This window comes from Hipposideros armiger, unplaced genomic scaffold (assembly GCF_001890085.2).
Source record: "Hipposideros armiger isolate ML-2016 unplaced genomic scaffold, ASM189008v1 scaffold_0, whole genome shotgun sequence".
NCBI lineage: Eukaryota > Metazoa > Chordata > Mammalia > Chiroptera > Hipposideridae > Hipposideros > Hipposideros armiger.
The window spans coordinates 7,414,298-7,429,900 of record NW_017731350.1 but is presented as its reverse complement, the minus strand read 5'-3'; the positions used below and the strand labels follow the sequence as shown (position 1 = coordinate 7,429,900).

General features: G+C 50.4%; 1 protein-coding gene across 4 annotated transcripts in view; it reads right to left on the bottom strand.

The window, feature by feature from the left end:
- Positions 1-12,144: 12,144 nt before the first annotated feature.
- Positions 12,145-15,603, bottom strand: part of LDAH (lipid droplet associated hydrolase) — a 98,293-nt gene continuing 94,834 nt past the window's right edge. For all 4 annotated transcript variants that reach the window (XM_019651935.1, XM_019652168.1, XM_019652004.1 and 1 more), the window contains one exon: positions 12,145-15,558. In XM_019651935.1, coding sequence (XP_019507480.1) covers positions 15,340-15,558 — 219 coding nt within the window. In that variant the 3' untranslated portion in view covers positions 12,145-15,339. The remainder of the gene's footprint in view (positions 15,559-15,603) is intronic.

Sequence of the window (15,603 nt, the reverse complement as noted above, 5' to 3'; positions counted from 1 at the left end):
GGCCCGGGCCTGGGAGGGGGCAGCAGTGCCGCCGCCAAGGACCCCCTGCTAAGAGCAGCTGCGGGCCGGACCTGTCACCAAGCGCGGGTGCAGCGGTCCGACTCTGGCCCCGCGCCAGCACGGAGGAGGGAGCGCGCACGTTCACACTCACACTCACACTCACACCCACACACTCGTTCACTCTTGCACACATTTACCGTGGACTGCATCCAAAAGCCCTGGGAAGAGATGAGCTGCCGCCACCGAATGTCACAGCCATGTGTACTCTGCAAACAGGTCACCGTTGCTCCCTTTGCCCCCTTTGGGGGAGACGATGGTGTTTGTATTCATGTTACAACAGGCATTACACGGGCTAGAAACGGGTTAGGGAATTGGGGGTTCCAGAATGGGTGGACTGACGGGGTACTTGGCGTGAGTTTTAACTCACCGCTTTTTGTTTCTGGCCGAGTGTGGGGCTGGGCCCGCTGAGTGGATGAGTTAAAGGCGTTGCGCCTTGATACTGACTGAAGGGCTGGCTGTAATGCCCCTTTCGACGGTTTGCGTTGCACGGAGGCCATTCACTCTGGGAAGAAACCGCGCTGCAAAAGGCCTTATCTTTTCTTTGACTTTTAAAATCGAACGAGTCCCTCAATTTTGAAAGGGAACATTTGTCCGAAAGAATGCATTGTGGAGCTTCCCAGATCTCTGCAAAGGTCGGGACCACCCATTTTTTTTCTTTATCAGTTCCAATTAGGAATGATCTAGAAAGTGGAAAAATATATATTTTTTGGTGGGGGGGGGAGTGAGATGGGGGGAGAGGTTGTAAACTGCCAGTCTGAGCTGACATGAAACTGGGGGTGGGGTGCACCAGTCGGGTTCAGAAGCTCCTAAGCTGGGCAGCCCCAGGTGATGGCACTGTCTTGGGGGTGACCAGGAGGAAGTTACTGCAGTGGCTGGGAGTGGGGAAAGGTAGGAAGCGATGGCTCTTCCTAGAGAGGCCTGCCAGGAGGTTTTCCTAAGGGGCTGCCTGAGAAGCTCTTAGGGCTTGAAAAAGGCGGGGCGGTGTCCTGGGCAGGGCCCCCGCAGAGCACCCAGTCCTGTCTGCTGGGCAGGCGTCCCCCCTCCAATGGCACCTACTCGGAGTGGTCAGACATGTGCTTGTGCTTAGTTATCAAGTCTGTGTCGGCTTTTACACGCTTTCACTGTGTTGTTGCTGTAATTTTTGGCAGTGTGATAGTAATGGGAAGTGAAGCCACACAAAAGTGCTTTTGTGAGCTTTCAACTCCCTACAGCCCAGTGAGCAGGAGAAAGGCCCGCCCCTCCCCTCCTTACTCTGTCAGGGGCATTTGCAATTAGGCTGCTGTGGCCCCTTCAGAAGGACCAGGCCTCAGAGTAGGGGAGCAGAGGTGGAACCCTATCTCCCAGTTCCTGCATTTGGCCTCACAGGGGCTTGTTGATGGTAGGACGGTCTGTCCATGTAAAAGGGAGCTCGAACATGCCAGCCTTCATAGATCTGTTGGGTTCATTTCTGTCTGGCAGCCCTCTGTGGCCTGTATCAATGGTTGGGAGAGGGGAGAGCAGTAAGTTGGGGTCCACCTGTCTTTGAAAAACTCTGCAGCCCTCCTGGGTGCTCCTGTTGAAGGCTGTGCTGGGTGTTCTCCTTTAGGGTCCCTGAGAGGCACTCATTCTGCCCTTCTTGTCTTGGATACTAAGGCCCAGAACCAGTTATACAAATTTTAATTCTCAGACAGAGGGAAAGATGGAGATATGGAGAGTGGGAGAGAGAGAAAAGATTTAGATACAGCTAATTTATTTAAGGGCCCCACCTGAGTTGCTTTTTATGCTGTAAAATTCCCCCAAAGGAAAAGAAAACACATTTATAATGTGAATTTATATGCTGTGGCTATGTGGGTAGTTATAAATAATCAGAAAAGGCAAGTCTCTTCAGGTTAAAACAAAAAACCCCAAAGTGGCTGTAATGGTATACCTCCATCCAATTTCAGTGACTGGGCCGAGATGGCCCCATTACATTTATGGATTTTGCCAGAGAAGCCTCTCTCGCTTTTTAAAAACTATGATTTTAACAGTTGCATGATGGTCGCTCTGATACTTGTCGTAATGAAGAATAAAAATTGTAGTATTAGAAGTTTTAGAAAGGGAGTTAATGGAAAACTATAGTTAAATATTAATTGGAAGAAATTCTAGGGTATTTAATATCTTTGACAAAAAACAATCATTTTGATACTTTTTTAGTGACTAGAAAAAAACAATTTTTTTGGGGGGGGAAAATGTCTTGATTTAGTCTGAGCTTTTTATGACAGAAAAAAAAAATCTCCATTTTCTCCATTTCCTTCTAATGACCTCCTCTTCCAAGACCTAAGCAATGGAGGAGTCGGTGCTTGAGCCCAGGCTGCACCCTGGGTGGGGGCGGCTGGGGGAGGGCATTGTCTTTGGCCAGTGACAATTCCTTCAGTGGCCCTGATGCCTTCAGTGCGTTCTTTGCTTACCAAACAAGAGGGATGCCTCCTGAATTTCCTCTGGAGCTGCATGTAACCACCAGGGACCACCACCTGTGTCCCGCTCTAACTGCTCAGGCCTCTGGCATCTCAGAGTTAAAAGTAGGTGAGTGGAGAGAATGTGTTTCACTTTGTAAAAATGCCGCCAAAGGGCCACCACGTGTGGCAGCAGACAGGCTCTGGCTGCTGAGATGTGGTTAGACTAGCTTTGTCAAGATATAGAGAAGGGACTCAGCCAGCACAGTTGGTAGGTAGTCTGTCTTCTAGGCCATGGGGAGTGGGGCAGAATCACCCAGCTGGGAGCTCCAGTCCCCACTGATGGGCAAGCTGGCTGCTGGCGAGCAGGGTAAAGTGTGTCAGGACTGTGAATGAAGGCAGCTCACCCCCTCCACCCCCCACCCCGGGTCACCAATGTCTTCCTCCTGAAGTAAATCACAGTTTTCATTTTGTAGGAGAGATTCATGGATGACCAGTGGAGATCACTTGAGTCACTCTTCTTGCTAGAGAGGAGGGCTTGGCATCCCAGCTTGGGGAACACAGGGCAGGCCAGGTGGGGCCCCAGGGGTGCTGCTGCTGGGTCTGCCAAACACCAAGTCTGATCACTGTTGCAAGCAGCCAGACTTCAGTATTAAGGGAGGCCCCTACTCTGGCAGGTGGCTGTGCCCACCGTTGCCCAAATGTTCCCCTGATTGAATTCTGGCTTTCCAAGCAGTGGGGCTGGGTCCTCTGTAGAGGAGAGTGGGCTTTGTCCCTTAGCTTGGGGAGGCAGGCTTGAGTGGTGCCTATTCATTATGGATATTATCCCCTTCATCCTACTGTCCTGACATTTTATTGTTAAGGTGGCATGGGAAAGAGAAGAGGTGTGGATTGGGTGACAGTGGATTGGGTGACAGCCCATCAAACCCAGCACAGTGACTTCTCACACGACAGTCTCGTGGAGGTGTCGGCAGGAGTAGGGACCTTGCTTTCAGGGCACGAGAGAGTGCGGACCACCCTGTGGATGCTTTCGGAGTATAAGCCAAATCCTGCAAATCATTTATCCTGTTCGCAGTTTCATTCACACTCAGCAGAAAATAACCAGGGAGATAGACTGCTTTTCTTCTTAAAGCAGGGAGAGAAGTGGAGTTCTTTCTAAGAGCAGCTTGTGCACAGAAAAACTAAGACTCTTCACTTGCTTGAATCTGATCTCCAGAAAATCCAAGGAGGGGAAGAGAAAGCACTACAGCCATCTCAGGGCCACAAATGTCATCAGCGGCCTTGCTGATTCTCGTGAGAGCATGCCAGTGGGGATACGCACTCTTCCCTAGGCCTGGAGAGCAGGGCCCTCTCAGTGGGCTTCGGGCCATGGGACCGCAAGTGGGACACCAGGTGGGCCAGGAGGACTGGGGCTCTGGAAAGCAGCAGCCTGTCAGAGGGAGCAGAGGGCCTGCATTGTGGTCTTAGGAAACGTCTGGATTGGGAAGGAAAGCGAGTCAGCAGTTAGGAAAGGTCGGGAGTGAGTGGGAAGTAACTAGATCCCTCAGGGCTGTCTGAATGGCACTAGAGTCTGAGCCCACCGTGGGCTTCTGTGAGCCCAGGAGTGAGCTGTCCCCACAGCGACCTGCCCCCTGCTTCAGAGCTCCGCAAGGCGCCCCCGAGAGGCCTAGCCCAGTGGGCAGTCAGCTCCCTGCCCGGAGCTTCGGCTTCTGCCCCTGTAACGTGAGGAGCTTTCTAGTCCCATGGCTCTGGCATTCTGTTTTGTCCAAAAGCCCACTCACATAGTTCAAAGGCAGAGCAAATGTGACTGCTCCTGGAAAATGTCCCCTCCCGACCCCTGTCCCAGAGCCACCTCTCTCAGGTGTCGCAGCTCTTGCCTGTGTGGGTATGTGTGAATGTGTGTCCATTCTACTCAGCCTGTTGGTGCTTCATGGGTGTTGCTTTGATTTCCACCTGTGGCCAGGCAGGTGCAGGGAGCCCAAGAAAAGGAGGTGAGCCCAGGACCTCAGGGCAGGGGCTCAGCCTTTCCTGTGGCCCAGCTGAGGTGCACTGCCAACCCAGCTCGAGTTCCGTGCTCACACGGCAGCAGGTAGAGCCACACTCATGCTGAGACTGTCTGAGACCAAGTCCTGGGAAGGTTCCCACCTGCTGGTGTCTGTGTGGGAATCAGAGGAAAGAAAAGGCTGTGCCTTGTTGACAAGCCCAGACAGGGACCTGGGGCTGTCCCAGAGCCGCTGAATGAGGCAAGCCAGCCTGTGTAAGGGTGGACTGCCCACCAGGTCCCCAGCAGGTCCCTAGCTCCTGCTCAGTCACATGGCCAGGTCTGTCTGGCTTTCTGGAGGCGTGAACCAGGGACAGGCCTCAGAAGAGCTCCTTTCTCTTCTTTCTTATGGCCTGGAAATGGTGGCAGAGTTTAACATTAAGAAACAGTAGAAGAGGGGAGTCAAAAAGATGTTATTCCTATTGTAATTTCTCAGACAGCTTGGCCTTTCGTACCTGGAGCCTCTGGCCATTCAGGCTAGAGCAGTCTTCTCTGTTTGTGCTGTCCTGGACTTCAATCTGTGCCCAGAGTTTAGAACTGCACAACTAGTTAACTCCCAAGGAGGCTCTAGGTGAGAGAAACCTACTCTTTGCAGAGGGGCCACACTTCCTGGCTGCCAGCAGACAGGCACCTATGCAGATGTGGCTGCAGGGAGAGGGTTGAAAGTTGGACATTCATTCAGGGATGCTCTCTGCTCACGGGACCAGCTTCACCAGAGCTCGGCTTCCTCCCACCCACCCCGCAATCACCTGGGCAGGTGCGGTGCCTACAGCTGGCCTGGACTTGGCCATATAACCTTCTGGATGGGCAAAGATTGGGTCACGGTGGCAGCAGCAGTTACAGCAGAGCAACCCAGGATGTGTGGGGGTCAAAGAATATGAGGTCATTGAAAATCGGTTTGCGTTTCAGCTCATGCTTATAGTTGTGGAGAAGTGCACATGCGTCCTCAGAGCAGCGCAGCCCCTGGGTGACAGCCTATTTCCTCCTGCCTCTGCAGGCCCTTCCTGCATCTGTGTGCGAGTGGCTGCATCTGTGTTGGCAGAAGAAAGACTGCTTTCTGTCACACACATCCCCCCTCCAACGGGACACGTCCCGAGAGGCGCTTCTGCAGGCAGGTGAGTTTGTGGGCAGGACAGCTCGGTGTGCTGGCTTATAAAGCGCACTTTGCACTCTTTTTTTTTTTTTTTTGCCTAAGGAACTTCCTTCTGCAGGAACTTTTTATCCTTTTTCTAAGTCTGTAACTGGATGTGAAATAAGTTGTCTAGAAAAACAAGGAAAAGCTTCTGACGGTTGAATCCTTGGTGCCTTTAGGCCTGGCGGTCAGGACCTCCCGGGAGGTGGCCAGCTGTTTTGCCGGTTCATTTCTATTTCCCCACCTTCAGAACTGTAGGCAAACAGGAGTGTGGTGCGGTGGTGGCTGGAGACATGGCCAGGCAGCGGGGAGGCTGGGGGCCGTCTTCTTTGCAGAATCATCGCTGCGCTGGTTGCTCACTGCTCCATCTGCCCGGTGGTGGCAACAGCCACACGCCACCGTTGTGTTGCTGAAGCTAGAAGAGGGGCAAGGTGGCTGTGCCGGGCCTGGACCCTACTCAGACACCGGGTCGTCAGTATCTAGAACCTTGGCTGAGCCTTTCGAGGCTGAGGTGTGCTCGTGGTTGACCAAAGCCATACTCCCTGTAAGGCTATTCGTAGGAGTCCTGTTGAATTACAGGTAAACACACACATCCAAGGCACACAGGCCGGACTTCCCTTGAGGACACTCCCAGGGCTACAGGCTGCAAAAGGCAGCATCTAGGCCAGCGAGCAGGTGGCTCCATACAGGTGCACACAGCTTGTACCTGTCGTACGGCCTCTTTCCCACGAGCCCGGCTTCTCGCAGACTTCTCACGCATGTGCAGCCCTAGCCTGGATTTTTGCATTGGGGTGAGTGAGTCTGAAAAGCAGTGAAAAGGTGTGTCAAAGGCCTTTCCTTGTATGCATGTTTACCTCTGAGTGACAGAAGACTGCTGAGGGCAGAAGAAAATATACGGGGCCAAGTTCCTCCCATAGCTCGGGGCTGCAGCAGCTTGGCCTGCGGTGAGCAGGCTGCTTGAGGAAGCGGGGTGCCCAGCAGTGGGACTTACTTCTTTGCAACTTCTATTTCCTGGTCAGGACCTGTCACAGTCAGAGCAAAGTCAACCATTCGGCATTCTGTTCAGAAAACGATGATACAGTTTGGGAAGCAAGAAAGCTCGGGGTAAAATGTGTTTTCTGGCTGGGAAATACTCAAGTGTCCCAAGCCATGAACAGAGGCTCTGGAAAGGGGAATTTCTCTGGCATTCTCCACCTCGGATATGTCACAGAATGAACACGAGCATCCTTAGAGTAATTTTTTTTCTAGTTCATTTTATACTGTGGTACAAACAGCTTTTATGTTCTTGATGACAAAGAATCATCATCGAATGACTTTAGGTCTTTCAGCTGGAAGTATTTCACCCCAAATGAAAAGTTAATGCATTTTTTACAAGGATTACCATGCTGACCGCAGCTTGCCCTTCAGCAGATGACAACCGGGGATTCTGAAAAGTTGTTTTGTTGTTTTAAAAATATATAAACAGCAGCTCTTCTCACCATGGTTTCTGCAGAACTCCTGCACCAGCTCCCAGTGTGCAGCCGTTTATGCAGGCCTTGGGTGGGCAGCAGCATCGGACGTGACGGGCGCCATTAACAAGCACACGCACTCTCTGACTGCAAAACTGTGATTTTAAGGAAATGCGCACAACACGAAGTGATGGTAATGCCATCACAGCTCAATGACATGCTGTTCCCTCAGCAGCTGTAGACAAAATGAATTCTTTTTTTGGAGGGGGGAGGTTATGCGTCCTTTTCATTTTGTAGTGACACTCCGTTTTTCAGCTTGCCTCCGGAATAAGATGGGGAAGGGGGTGAGGTTTTTAAATCCTCGTTGAACGCAAGCTGACATCTCCTTTGTTGGCAGTCTTCCAGAACTGGTTTGGCTAGAGCAGAACGCTGAGGCCTGGAGGCTGGGTATGGGCCTTCTCCCTGCTGCCCAGCCTTGGCCATTTGGGCAGCACGAGCTGACGTCATGAATGCTGCCTGTGCCCAGGCCAGCTAGCAGGGTTCGAATCCACGGTGTATATGTCTTCTCAAGTTTAAATAGATTGTACATATTGAAATGTAAATGAACTGTAAAACAGCCATCTCTATTTTTCTTGACAGTTATATAACAGTATATATTTGTTAAACATGCTTGTATGCTCTTCATTAACCATTTTAATATTTTGTACAGATAAGTTGATTAAATATTTTATTGATAAAACTCCTCCTGACTGGTCTTCGGAGAACGACATTTGGCTTGTCAGTTGGCCTTACTGCTCCTACCCCTGTGCACTGAGAACAGGCAACTACGTAGGCATGAGCAATGACCGCGTTAAGATGGGGCTGCCCGGGAGCTCGGAGCCCGTTCGTCTGGCCATCCCCCCCTTGAAACGCCTCCAGCTGTAACGTGGAGTTTGCCCACCAAGATGGGGGCCTCAGGCATGTTGCTGCTGCTCCCTGGGTCTTGGTGACTGGCGTGACCCTGTGTGCAGCCCCCCACTGCATGAAGCCACTGCACGGGAAGGTAGAAGGGTCAAGCTCAGGTTCAGGCGACAAGGGGCCAAAATGCAGCGGAAAACATTTTCTCTTTGGAAAACGAACACGGTCATGCGCAATGCGTGAGTGCGGTCACTGCAAGCACAGTTCACGTTCAGAGGTTTTCTGTTTTCATACACAGCAGGCTGCTGTGGGACCTGCCTCACTTCAGGGGCACCAAGCACGCTCACTGCACGTGCCTCTGAATCCAAAGCATAGGGCCCAAGCTTGGCAGCCTCCTCTGCAAGGCTGATGACGTAGCTTAGGGAAGGCCCTGCCGTGGAGTTGACCAGGGCCCTCTGCTCAGTACTCTTCTAGACGAGTACAAAGGTCCGTCCTTAGTGACGCTGCCTTGTCTCCTTCAGCATCCCTCGCAGACCGGCAGGAGAGAACCCGCCCCACAGCCTTGTACCGCTGTCTGGCTCTCACACCTGACTTTTTCCTACAGATGAAGGAGAAAGCTATTTCACGTGTTCCTTCAGTATTTCTGGGGGAGGATTAGTGACAGGAAAGGCTGTGTCAGATGACAGGGACTTCCCTCATAACGACTTGTTACCAGGATTACCTCCTCTGGCACGTGGATCGGGCCAGCGTGATCCCGCACACATCCACTGCACTCTGTGGTCCTGCAGTGCGTTAGTGCCAGTCCCTGTGGTCACATGTCTTCTCTGGAGAGAGGTAGATCAGGCAAGTCTGCTCCCTTTTTGCTTCTTAATTTCATTGCTACTAAATAAAGAGTCTCTTTCTTTGGAAGAGCAATTATGTTCACCTTTCAATTAACTTGGGAGGTACAATCAATGTAGACACTTTATGCCACTGAAAAGTTTAAAGTGTTGTCATGCTTTGTTCATAACAATCCCTGGTCAGTTCTTCATGTTCCTATTTTTCAGTCTCCACTTGACCTACCCCAGCATTCTGTTAAGAGGATCACACATCCAGTAGAGAAGCAGTAGTTACAGAGAGAAAGGAAAGGCAGGGATGGCATCTAAAATTTTATCCTATTTCCCAAACGCTGACGAGAGCACGACAGAAGGCCCGCCATGCTGCTGCTGAAAGGAGGCAAAGGCTGGCCTCTCCACACCCCTTGGCCCCGGTGTGCCCTGATGTCCGACGCCTGCTCAGTTCCAAGCAGGACGATGAGGCAGAGATGAGCCCCGCTGAGGGCGGGGCTGCCTGACGTGCTCACAGATGCATTGCGCTCCTCTCCCCCTGGGAATCCTATGATCCGCTCAGGAGGCACAGTGATCGGGGAGAAATGCACCCACTGCAACGTGTCACCAGTGTGCAGCCACCAGCCATGAGGCTGGGGGAGTCTGAGTGCATGCAGGTGCCGGGCCTTCAGCAGGGGCTGGCAGGAGCAGGCCCAGATGTTCTGTGGAGCCTGGGGGTGGGGTGGGGGGGGGTGTTGCAGAGGCTGGATTCTAGCCCCTCTGTGAGGGAGTGGGGCCGCGCAGGTGCTCCTGCTGTAATGGACGCCCAGTCACAGGGTCACATTCCCCTCCCGGGGAAGAGGAATTTTCCCATAGACCTACCCAGCAAGGAAGCCTGTCCCAGTGTGGGGAGGTCAGCACAGGCCCCTTCCCCAGAATGCCTGAGGAATGCAATGCACAATGATCACGCAGCGCTGTCCCCGAACACGGTCTTGTGACCTGCGGCTGTGATCCCCACTCGGGTGCCGCAGGGGATTGGCGCCCAGCGAATAATAACCATATTTGGGAGTGGCTGATGCCCGAACTCCAGAGGTTTTCTAATCAGAGAAGAATGGAGTACCACTTGCAGCCGGAGGGGACAGAAAAGATGGGCCACGAGGTGTAGCGACCTTGCTTTCCTGGAGTCCCCCAGTGCCAGAAAGGGAACTGTTCACGTCCTCGAATGTTTCTGACCCAGCGGTGTGCAGCTCGGCTGGGGAAACGCTGACAAGAGAGCAAGACCGTGTCACACCTGCATTTACGTATTTGGTTCTGAGGGACCAAGAGTCCCTGACAATCTGACCGAGAGAACTGTCTCTTGAGAGCTTGCCTGTTAGGTATGGTAGAAACTTTTACTAACTTAGATAACTCAAGGTATTGGCTGTTTCACGTGGCAGGCCCTATCCTGTAAGCCCTGAGACTACAGAGGTGACAAAGACACAAGTCCAATCTGCTAGGACTCTCCTTTTAAGGGGAGGGAGGTGTGCGGATGGCGAGAGGGGAGGAGGAGGCTGGTAAAACTGTAACTCCTGCAACAATGTAAGCATTTTAGTAGCGGCTCAGAGCTCAGCGCTCCTTCGGAGCTGATAGAAATTAGTGCCCCCCACCCCCCACCCCCAGCCCAGGCGGCTGTGGTCAGAGCACAGACTGCAGCCTCTTGCATGCAGGCTTTCCTCCAGGCAAGCCTGCCCCCGCCCCCCCAAACCGGTCTGTTATAGCTGTTATTCTTTTAAAAGGCTCAGTTGTTACCAACTATCTACTCTTTACTTCCCTGCTACCCTAGCCCTCACTTGCCCCTCCCGGGACCCCCTTCCCCAGCCCTCCATGCTTGCCAGGTTATCCACTGTCGCCTGCAGGAGGCAGCATGAGGCCGTGGAAAGAAGGGGACGAAGGATGGCTCTGCATTTGAATCCCAGCCGTCATTCAGTAGCTGTGAGATCTTGAGCATGTCACTTACCTTTGCACCTCCGTTAATCTGTGAAGTGAGTATAATCAAAGCCTCGCAGGACTGAGGCCTAAATGAGACTGAAAACGTGCAGCGTGAGCAGTGGGTTCCTTCTCGGGCCTTGTCTCCTCTCCTCCAAACCCAGCCAAGTTCTCCCTGTCCTGGCACCAGGACCAGCCTTCTGCCCCTCTCCCTCCAGGAGTTGGCGCTTTACGGAACCACGGCAACCCAGAGCCTTCTCTGGCCTCACGGGTCTTGCTCTGGATGCGTTCGGTCTGGTGGAAGAGGACAGTCCAACCACTGTCCCACACTCACTCCCTACCTGGACCAGTGTGATCACTCACCTACAGCTCTATGGGGCACAGGCAGAAATCTGTCCCCTTGGAAAGGGAAGGCTTCCCCGTCCCTGGCCCTGCTGCCCGAGAACGTCAGCCTGAAGGCCTCAGACACATACTTGTTCACAGAGCACACTAGTTCCACATCTAATTCCTGCAACTGANTCAGCCTGAAGGCCTCAGACACATACTTGTTCACAGAGCACACTAGTTCCACATCTAATTCCTGCAACTGACGGCTCCTTACTCTCCTCCTCCCCCCAGCTCCCAGGAAGGAAAAGTCAAGTATATCTTCTCTCCTGCGAGAGAAGGCCAGGAACAAAGATGATGTCTGCTGTCATTTAAGGAATGCTTGGCTTTCTGCATCTTTTCTAAAAGGGCTGTAAGCTCCTAGAGGTGATATTGGCATCATCTTGGGCTGTGTGTGGGAGGCCTGCATGGTCTGGGGCCAGAAAGCTGAGCCAGGTGAGCAAGTTTCCCTCTCGCCCCCAGAATGAACTGGAAATGCTAAGGCTGCAAGAATCAAGTTGCAGGCTGGGTGAAACAATGCAAACACTGAGATATCATGGCGTCCTCCACTGCACCAAAGAGAAGGGACAAGTAAACGAAAAATAAGTTTGTTATCCTTTTCCTTTAGATACCACTTTATAGAGCATCTGTTGGGTTGTCAGAAAAGCCATGATGCATTTTTCCAACAAAAAACAGAAAAAATACATCATGACTTTTCCGACAACCCAATAGTATAAGCCCAGACAGGGTGCTAAATGCTATATGCATGACCTCATTTGACCCCATTAATAACAAAAACTCCTCCCAAATCCAAAGTCCTCAAACTGAAGCAAGTACTTTTATGGATGAGGAGATGGGGGTGGGGAGTGGGGGTGAGGCAGAGGGTGGTCATGGAGGTTAAGTCTATGTAACATTACAAACCTACTAAATGATGGACCCAGGGTGTGAGTCCTAGTCTCCATCTGCTGCTTAGAAGAAATTCACTTTCTAGAAAAGAAGCAATGAGAGACAGACGCAGAAGAAGAGAGCATGGTTTTCTTTTTAATAATTATTTTTATAAATTTCAAAATCATCTCAAACTTACAAAAAAGTTGCAAGTAAAATACAAAGGATGTTTTTCTCCTGCGAATGATCTGAGAGTAAGCTGCCATGCTACCCCATTGCCCCCAGACACTGTGTCTTCAGTACAAATAAGGCCACTCTCCTACTTCTCCACAACCTAACCGCTGAAATCAGAAAATTAACATCTCACTCTGACTCCCTGCCTTACTCCAATGCAGACCCCATTCATGTTGTGCAAATTGTCCCAGCAAATGTTACTTATAACAAGCACATCTAACCCAGAATCAGGTGTTACATGATGTTTTCATGTCTCCTTAGTCTCCTTTAATCGGGAATTAAATTGAATTTTAATATAATGTAGGGTGAAGGCAAGCCTTTGGAAGCCACTGGCTTTCCAAGTGTTGAGTAGAGAAGCAGATGGCGGGAGGGCCCTGCCTGCTTTGGACGTCAGGCCATGAGAACCGCCTCTGGTCCTCTCCGGGGCCCAGAACAGATGCAGGACCACCGCAGGCATTGATGGAGGCTCTAGTGCAGGCTTTTCCCTCAGCAGTAGATAACCCTGTACGGAGTTAAATCTTTGACAAGACCCATCCCTGTGGCCGAATGGGTCATCCTTTCAGAAATGCATCGGGAAAATGGGTTACAGCCACTGCTTATTAGTCTTAGGCTTTTGTTTTTATTATATTTAATAATAATTATTATTATAGCCAACTAGATACTCTTAGTTGGGTATTTTCCTCAATGCTTTAAATTTATCATCATCTTTCATTTTTCCAACAATATTACATGTGCATTATTAGTAAGCCTATCTTATAAGTGAGGATAATGAGGCATGGAGAAGTTAGATGAAGGTGCCTGAAAATCAGAGCTTGACCATCTGCGTGCTTTTTACCTCCAGAGTTCATGTACCTTATCATACATATGCATGGAAACATTTAGTCTTTTAATTCCTAATGAAATAAAATAAACTTCAATCTCCTGATATCTGATTCTTCCTTCTCTAAAAGAAGCATTGAGGAAGCGGGTTTTCAGCTTCCCATAGAGACGTGGACCAGCGTCTAACGCAGGGGACTGCTCAGATTGTGCCCGCCTCCCCTGGCAGAGACCAGGCCAGGCAAGGTCTTAAGTGCCAGGGAAACATTTATTTAAAAAATGTATTGGTGCTTAGATGACAAACAGGAAATAAGAGCCAGTATCTTTTACTTCAGCATTTTACCTTTTATCACTTTTTAAGCTCTGAAAAACCAAAATAAGATATAATTTCATACACGTGGACTTTTGAAACATGGAGTAATGTTGTAAAGTAATGCTAAAGGCAAAGCTGCGGATGCTATTCTTTATTTCAGTAGAATAGTGCTTATGTGCTCAAGTTAGTTACTGAGCAGCTTCTTATATGCAAGGCACATCAGAGCCACGAGTCCTGGCTTCTAACATCAGATTTCTAGAAGGCCTTCCCGTGCAGATGCCAGGACACACGTGCCTACGGCCTACGTGGGTACTGGCTCCTCTCCGGGGCCAAGGGCACTCCTTGCTTCAGCTGGGATCTTCCCCTCCCAGGAGTCATTTGCTCTGATGCAGAAGCCCTGCCAAAGGACAGTGGCTCCTTCAACACTCTGGAGCCGGCAGCATATCAGAGCTGAATCTTTCATCAGGGGGCTATTGGCTTTGAGAGAAAGGCCAACATCCTATTGTCATTAAGGAATGATAATGCCTGAGGGATTTCCTCTAGGAGAAAACTGAAGGTTTCTGATCCATGGTCAACGGTTACTGCAGTCAATGGGCTTTATTGGCTCCTAAGGTCCCAGGGTTGAGTCAGTCTGGGGAAGGCAGCAAACCACGCGAGGCCAGAGGGCAAGCTTCTTCTCCATTGGACCTCAAGGTCCAGAGAAGGTGAATTTACATAATTTAATGACTTGCTTTGGTCCATTGGTAAAACAATTTCTTTCCAGCTAACAAAGCTAATACAGAAATAGAGAACTCATTTATGGTAATTCTCTATTCACGAATTTAAAGATGTCCTTTTGAAAATTACTTACTAGATTTGCAGAAAAAAAAGAATGATAATATAGTTAAAAACTCTATCCTCAGGGCCCAGCATGGTACTTGGCTCATTGCTGGTCCTCAAGTGCGTTTCACTGCAAAAAATCACAGAAGGGGCAACTGCATGGGGCAGGTACAGGCTTGATTTGGGACAGTCCAGGGCCTCCCCATCCTGTCTCTGGAGAAGACGAGCCTGCAGGGAGCTTACAACCCGGCAGGCTAAGGCTCAGAGCAGAGTGTGCTGCTGTCTTGTGACAGGAGGCGGAGTCAGGGTCCTTCAGCTCTCACCTGGTTGGTTGACCAGAGCAATAGCTGGCGGACCTCCTTCTCTGCCTAGTGAAGGTGGATCAGGGAGTCACAGTCCTCGGGGAAGATTCTCAGAGATGGCGACAAGCAGGGGCTCCCCTGGTGCTGGGCCTGGGCCGGGTGGCCAGGTAGAAGGCTGACTTGGTGGTCTGTGACATCCTGCAAGGTAGCACCAAGTGGGTCTGCAGGCTGCCCTGGGATCCAGCCTGCTTCTGATGGTCTCAGTGACAACCTGCGCGACATTGGTCTGGGCTGATCTTCACCTTCTGTCCTTAAGGGAGACCCAGGTCTACTGCCAAGAGCCACTGCTCATCACTTCCTGTGGCTGGAATGTGAGTGTCTCCTTCTCATGATCTCACACACTTCATGTACCTGACTATACACTTAATGTTCACTGATCACGTTTACATTTTCTAGGTGTTCCATAATTTCCTCTGGAAGAGCCCATTCTATAACATAACTCGATTAAAATCAACTAAATTGAGACTTCCTTTTGTCTGCAGGGATCCTGCCTACCAAAATAAACTGGATGGTGCCACTGGGCATCTTGTGCAAACAGAAGAGACCAGTTGAGATCCCTGTGTTCTCTGAGTCTTGGAAAATGTGCGGTTAAAGCTGTGGACTATTTCATCAGCCATATTTACTTCATTCAGCCTGGAGCAGGGGGAGCTGGGTGCGGGTAGTCTTTAAGCCAAGAGGTTCTTACTTTTTCTCTTTGAATATTAAATGTTAAAATGAAACATTGGCCTACTCAGTATACTACTTACTACTAAGAGGCAGTCCAGCTATTGTCTCTATTTGCCAGCTGTCAGTCCTTGTTTCCTTGCGTCACTTTTTCTATTTTGGACAGATCATCCTTTAGCCAGCCGGCTACCATGTCAGCCATTTCCTGGTGAAAACGGAATACAAAAGCATGAGGTATTTTCTTCTCGCAGAGTCGAATATCTCCTTTTGGAAAATGTTTCTTTATGTCTTCATAGTACTCTTTTGGACACCAAGGATCTATAGTACCATAGTAAAAGGTGAGCTAAAAGACAAGACAAAAACATTGCATTAGAAAACACATGCCCTT